This window comes from Oryzias melastigma, linkage group LG9 (assembly GCF_002922805.2).
Source record: "Oryzias melastigma strain HK-1 linkage group LG9, ASM292280v2, whole genome shotgun sequence".
Lineage (NCBI taxonomy): Eukaryota > Metazoa > Chordata > Actinopteri > Beloniformes > Adrianichthyidae > Oryzias > Oryzias melastigma.
This window is the reverse complement of record NC_050520.1, coordinates 16,367,371-16,374,489: the sequence shown is the minus strand read 5'-3', so window position 1 is coordinate 16,374,489 and position 7,119 is coordinate 16,367,371. Positions and strand designations below refer to the sequence as shown.

At 42.5% G+C, this 7,119-nt stretch overlaps 1 protein-coding gene across 1 annotated transcript in view; it reads left to right on the top strand.

Annotated features, from left to right (window-relative positions):
* The window catches only part of npdc1b (neural proliferation, differentiation and control, 1b), a gene marked incomplete in the record, with an annotated part of 22,428 nt that extends 20,591 nt beyond the window's left edge, over positions 1 to 1,837 (top strand). The window contains 2 exon segments of the mRNA XM_024294566.2: positions 481 to 580; positions 925 to 1,837. Coding sequence (XP_024150334.1) covers positions 481 to 580; positions 925 to 996 — 172 coding nt within the window.
* Between the last annotated feature and the right edge of the window lie 5,282 nt (positions 1,838 to 7,119).

Genomic DNA, 7,119 nt, shown 5'->3' with positions numbered 1-7,119 from the left:
AAAGTATGGATCAGAGTGTAAGTAGCAGCAGCAGAAGAAGTTCTGTTGGTTTAGTTCTCTGATGTTCTCCTCTTGTTGATGTAGTCTGTAAACAAGCATCTCCTGCATGAACACTGTAGGTACAATTCTTTCCTGGGGTCCCACTTTCCAGACGGGATCCTGGCTAGCCTTTGGGTGACACATAGAAACAAGAAGGCAGAGGCTGAAACCCTTCACTTCTCTGTTAGTGACAGACGCTCAGGTCTTTACATACCCAAGAAGTGGCATCTGAGGCATCATTGGATACAGCTCCCCCTTGAGGCATTACCTGGCTACAGCCCCCCCACCAACTGAGGCATCATTCAGCTTCAGTTTAGGTCACCACCAAAACTCCCTGTTCAAATGAAACAATGTTTTTTTCTCATATATATATATACACATACATACACAGACGCAGTGTAAATCTGTTCTCCTCCACATGACTGTTTGTGGCCCCCGCAGGCACAGGGACGAGCCCAAAGTTCCCGACTCCGGAGCCTCCACAGACGAGGAGAACGAGGACGGAGACTTCACGGTGTACGAGTGTCCAGGACTGGCCCCCGTGAGTGAACCGCGCTCCTCATCTCTGTCAGATCACCAGTCGGGGGGGCAGGTGCCCTCCTGCAGTGAAGCATCAGACAAAAAGCTGCTCTTTTCTCTCTGCCCTCCTTCTTAACCCTTTAACACCTAAAACGTTGTCGGTGACGCTTAAACACAAAATCTTTAACGCGCTGTAACTTTTAACTGCTAACACAATAATTCCAGTGGTTTCTGAAGGAGAAAAGCTGCAGACTCCACTGGAATGATCGTGTTAACAATTGAAAGTTACAGTAAATCAAAGAATGTAAAGACTGGAGCTCTGGTGTTAATGTTGTTCCTGACTGAACTGTCCCACTTCCTTTGCAGACGGGGGAGATGGAGGTGAAGAACCCCCTTTTTGACGACTCCACCCTTTACCTGCAGCGGCTCCATCAGTGAGCCTGGACTCTTGGATGTTTTGCCCCTGAATGTAGCACTGTTGTGTTCTCCTGGCTGAACGGACATGCATGCACACCCTCCTCACACGGCTGCGCCCCCGTGGCCAGCGGTGCTGAACGGACTTCAGCTTCAGTATTTGAATCTTTTGGCGAGGAGCAGGTGTGGGTGGAGTCTCCTCCCTGCTGTGTATGTTTGTGATGTAGCCTCGTGTTCTCCGTCTTGCTCCTCTATGCATGGTTAGATGGCGCTGTGTAAGAAACCGGAGTACGCATTTCCTGTTTGAACCTCAGATTGCTGCAGATTTATATGAAACCTGTGTAGATAGATCTATTTGAAATGTTGTTTTTACACGCCACGGGACAGACCCACTTGATTTCTGCAGCTGGGGTCATGTTTCCATCTTCTTTCCATCGGGGTTGTGGCATTTGATTGGGGGGTTAGAGCTTCTGGTCAGGAGGAGCAGAGAGCATCCCATCACTGCAGGCTGCAGCAGCGCCTTTGTGTTCAGGTCTGACCTTCGGGCGCCACACGGACGCCCCCCACCTGAAGTGGACTGTTTTGGGATATCCTCTCAGGAAACCCCCTGTTGTACACCCTGTGCTCCCTCCCCAGATCTCCTCCAGGATCCATCATCGCTGAAACTGCTCTGTTGGGAAACCAATCCGAGGAGAACATTCTTCTCCTTTCTTGGATGGGTTTACTCTGAAAGCTCATTGAACCTGCTGGTGGAGCGGAGCAGTTTGACTCAGATGGATTTCCGGCTGCACATCAGTATTCCTGCGTTAGCTTGCATGTGAAAACCACAGCATAGACAGACAAATAAATATTTCTATGACCTGGAGTGAGGCTGGTCTCTTCATTCTTCTGTTGTTCTCAATATTCTTTAAGTGTTAAATGAAAAACCAAAGTGTTCTGAGGCTTTTAGTCACATGACGTTTTAACTAAAACAAAGCCAAACTCCTCATTTCTGACTTCCAGTTCTGTGTATTTGATTTTATTCTGAACATCAAAAGTTCCACGCTTCAATCAGACTAAACGGTCTGGTCATTTTAATTCTCTGAATGAGTTGAAGACTCTCCCTTCATGTTGTGAATGTCCTGCAGGCTGAAGGAAAACCGCTCGGCTTGATGATGTCAGAGGGTGTGGCCTGGTGTCACGCTCAGTCTGAGCTGAGATGATCCAGGAGGATATTCCTGATCAAAATGTTTAGAAATTCTGTTTCACAGACTTCTTATTTTTAGAAAAATAAGTGACACACACAGGAAATAGAAGTATGATATGAAAAAGAGTCTGATTGCATTTTTTTACATGTGAAATGATGATCATGCTAAGACATGTCTATCTTGTTTGTCATGGTTTGTGCTATTTATTATTTTATTTCACTGCAGGTAAAGCTACAAGTGTATTACAAACATTCAACTCGACACTCGCAAGTTGACTCAAACGTTGCTTTGACTGATCACTGTGGAACCATCAGAGGAGGCTGTATGCAGTAACATCATGCATCACCTGTGAAAACATGCTGGTCCCCACAAAAAATGTGAAAGTGTCCTCAAACAATAAGCCATGGAGAACCACATCACGGAAATCTACACTGAATCAAAGGAAAATAGCATTTAACTCAGGTAACCAAGTCGAAGGGAAACTCGTCCAAAACGGACTAAATAAAGAAATTAAGTGTGACTAAAGGACATGTAAAAAAGGTTTAGAGGCTTTTTAGGATGGGAGAAGCCAAGGATGCATTGCAAGGAGTCAAAACGCTGGCTGGTTTACCCTCATCCTCCTCATCATCTGGACTTCCTGCTGAGATGTGCACTCGGATGGCAGAGGATCTTAATGACTATTACTGCAGGTTTGATCAGCATAACTACACTCAGGAGAGGGAGGAGCTCTTTGAGGAGAAGAGGAGGAGCTGTCTGCAGAGAGGAGGAGGAGCTCTCTGAAAAGAGGAGGAGCTCTCTCTCTTCCATCATGGTCCTTCCACCTCTCCCTCACTCATTGCTAATAACAAAGCAATAGAGAAGATTCACTCATACAAATATCTCGGCACCGTAAAATCACTTTTCAACTCAACACTGAAAACATCTTCTCCAAATGTCAACGACTTCTTTTTCTCCGTAAACTTCACAAATTGCAGGTCCATCAATTAGCTTTACCAATGTTTTATACAATCTATCCTCACGTTTAACATTACAGCCTGGTTTGGATCACTCGTAATACTCTCAATAAAGTCATTGAAATTAGCAGTAACCTTAATGGACACCAGCAGGAGTCACTCTCCTCCATTATAGTAACAGAGTTCTTAAGAAAGGAACACAGATCTCCACTGACAGCTCTCATACTCTCCATACTCATTACCGTCTCTTACCTTCAGGTTCAGGTCCATTTTATTCAAAACCAAGAGAGCCACCACCAGCTTCATTCTCACTTCAATGCACCTGCTAAATAGCTGATAAATTTGACTGTAACCGATTGTTGGTTTATTGTTGATTTTATTGATTGATTTATTATTTATATGTTCATGTATTTATGCTGATGAATGTGTTTTAACAAAGAAGCTGGGACAACCTTTGACATGGTTCAACATAAACGTTAACCCAAACCTAAAAAAATAACATAAAATAATCACAATCATAAAAACCCATCCAGCACTTTAGCCCTGAAGCCAAGACAGAGGAAGACTTCTGTGTTTCTCTTTTAGAGTCAGCTAATTTAGAAAATAAAAGATAACTTTGAAGGTGAAGAAGTTCTTAAGATACAAGAACAGTGGAGAGAGGACATCTCGGAAAAAAGTGTTAAAGGTGAAACTTCTTAAAGTGCTCACATCTTCCACCAACATACCCTTCACACACACACACACAATTCAAAACATGTAAGACCCTTTGAGGATCTAGATTTTTTTAATTATTCTTCCTAACCCTGCTATAGTGGGGTCAGAGGGCTGCTGGAGCCTAACCTGTGAACCTATGAGGCATGTTTTTGGACTATGAGGAAGCTGGAGTCCCATACATGCACAGGGAGAACACGCAAACTCCACACAGGAAGATTCCAGCTGGGACCTGAACCAGGGCCTTCTCACTGTGGGGCAAGAGCGCTAACAAGGGCACCAGCCCCTTTCATGAATGAGTTTCCTGATTCCTCATTGTTTCTTGAGCTCTTCAGGTCTCTCTGTCTGCAGATCCCTCCAGCACTCAGGACGTTCACCCTGCAGTCTGACTCTGTTGTCATCTGCTGTCTCAGTTTGTTTGTTAGATTTTTAGAGCCTTGACTTTCTGCCATGTCTGCCTGTCTCCAGCATTTCAGTCCTCCAAGGGCGACGGACGTCTCCTGTGACCGACCTGTAACCATGACGACGGCTCACAGGAGAGAGCTGTCTTTTCTTACATCCAACTAACAGATTAGCCATAATAAAACAGCAATTAATTAATAAAAAAATCACCGTAATAATAGAGCTAGACAGTGAAAACTCTGAACCTGATGACTTCAAATGAGTAAAATGATCTGTCTGTGCAGCAAGTACAGGTGACTGAGCAAGAAATCCTAAAAGAAGCCTTAATATTGTTGAGACAAGAAGTTTCACACAAGCTTTAAAGAAGACAAAACAACTATGAAGAAGAAAAAGCAAAAGTGAAAATAAAAAGGCTTGCTGTAAGATGAAATGATGAAATTACTCAAAAATAAATATGATGCAGTCTAGTAAGATGCATTTTATGCAAGTGCTAAGCAAATAGTTAAAATAATGCTAACATAAGAATTGGGTTAATTTGAATTAAAATACAGAATAAAAAAAAAATCATTGCTAATTTCAGTGAAAATCACTCATTTTAAACAAATTTAGAGGAAAAAAATCAAAGCAGGATCTCTGGGATCTCGTAATAATGTTAAGAGATTCCCATTTTTACAATGACAATTACAATCAGTCTTTATTAAACTTGAACAGGAAGTAGTGCTCCACATCCTTAAATCATCACATGGATCACAGAGCTTCTCATTCCATCAGTAGACTGAGTTCAAATATAGCAGCACTTTGCTTTTCTGTTTTGAGTAAAATTACAAAAAAAAAACTGAAGAGACTTTCCTTCAGATCTCTGATCAAAACTTGGCAGCTGTAAACATGCAAACGCACGACAGGACAGTCAGTGATCTCATTCAAAGGTTCCTGCATGACTTTTGACCTCTTGTTGTGGACAGCATCACCTACAGCCTCTGCTTGAATGATGGCGCTGAGTGTTGCAGCACGTTTGGGAGGTTAATGTTTGCCATCAGAGGAAAAGGCTCTTCTGGTTGGCTGCTTCTCCAGGTGAACTGAAGGCTCTTCAGTACAGGAGTGATTGCTCTCCATTAAGGGGAAACAACAACAAGCTGCTTTAGAAAGAACAAACACTGGACTTCTATCTAAACTGCTCAGGAACAATGACAACAATGATGGTGTTGTCAATGTAAATGAATAATGGGAACTCATAGCAGTTTAACATGATGTGAAAAAAAAGACATTTTTATAAACAGTTGCTGCAGAATTTAAATATTTGTCTTTTTACTCCACAGATGAGAGGAGTGTTCCTCCTCTGTGTCATCTCTAAAGCTGCTGCAGCTTCTCTGTCAGAGAGCAGAGGCTGAAGTGCAGACATCATCTAAAGCAGGGGTCTCAAACTCTTTCTTGTGAGGGCCACATAACTCTTTTCCTCACTGATGTGGGGCTGGGGTCAGTTTGTAGGCTAAAAGTTGTTTTTGTTAGCAGATCTGTCTGCGATTGATGCTGTGTTTTCTGTTAGCTGTTTGTGATTGATGCTAACAGTGTTTTCTGCTATCAAAACACGGTTTTGTGTCTCTGATTTTGTGGCCAGGTCAAATGTGGAAGTGGGCCGGATCTGGCCCATGGGCCGTAGTTTAATCTAAAGTGATGATCTAAAGTGCAACAACAGCCAGCTGTTCTACCTACACTGAGGGAGAAAATAGGAAAGCTTTTTGAAGAACATCCTGAGATAAATCTTGAGCCTCCAGGTAACGCTTTTGCTAAACATTTCTCAATCATGTCTTCATCACTATTGATTATATTCAGTACTTTTTTTTATATCTTCCAGCAATCAAAGTTGCCGTTTGTTTTTTCTCTCACGACATAAGACCATTTACATATATTTCTCAAAACAAGAAATTTTAGTTTCCTAAGGTCTTTAGGAGACAATTAAAACTGCATATTTTAAGAAAAAGCTTGACAAATTGAACTTCAAAGATGAGTTAAAACATTTTAAAAAGCTGAAGTATCTTGAATGACTAAAAATAAGATCACTGTACATCTTTGCGAGTATATAGGAATGAAAACACCCAGAAAATATCTGTTCTGTGTGATCAAAAGAACACAAGAAGTCTGGTGGCGACCCAGACGACCCCACAGGCAGAGTGACACGATGAAGAGCGCCATGTGAAGGCCTTCAGAAGGAGATGATGAAACACCTTGGTCTCCAAAAGTCCTGTGTACTAGTAATTCACATTCATTTTTAGGAGCTAACATTAGTTTGCAGTGTAATAAATGAATTCTCTGAGCACATTTCAGGAACTTTCTCATGTTTCTGATCACCCAAAGTCTCTGCATCTTCATCATGTGGAGTGGCTCCTCCTCCTCCACACAGAGAAACAGGCTTCAGTTGATGGAGGTCTAGAATGGCTTCAGCCAGAGCAGCCGTTTTCCGGATTGCATGTCAAACTTAAATTTAAACCTGACAATCTGGATTGCGTAAATAGGAAGTCATTGTTGATGGTTTAAAAGCATCAAAAATTGATCAACCCCCCCCCCCCCAAAAATGTCACCAGTTTGTCATTTATTGTACTTGTCTGTGTTAAAAATATTTCTTGGTGGAAATGTGCTGAGGTAAGATCGATGTGAACCGCCCCCTCCAGGAAGAGTCTGTGCTTCAAGCTCCGCCCTCAGACTACAACGGAAGCACACCGACCTTCTCTGTTGAGCTGTGGCAGGAGAGAACTACCTTCCTGTACCAGGAACGGCTCTCTGACCCGTTCTTTAAATGTAGTCTCGGTTTGTTTCCAATCGGACTGACCTTCAGTTCACTCTGAGATTCCTCAGTCTGAATTGAGGTGATCGGTGAGCTACGGACAAATGTAGAGCAT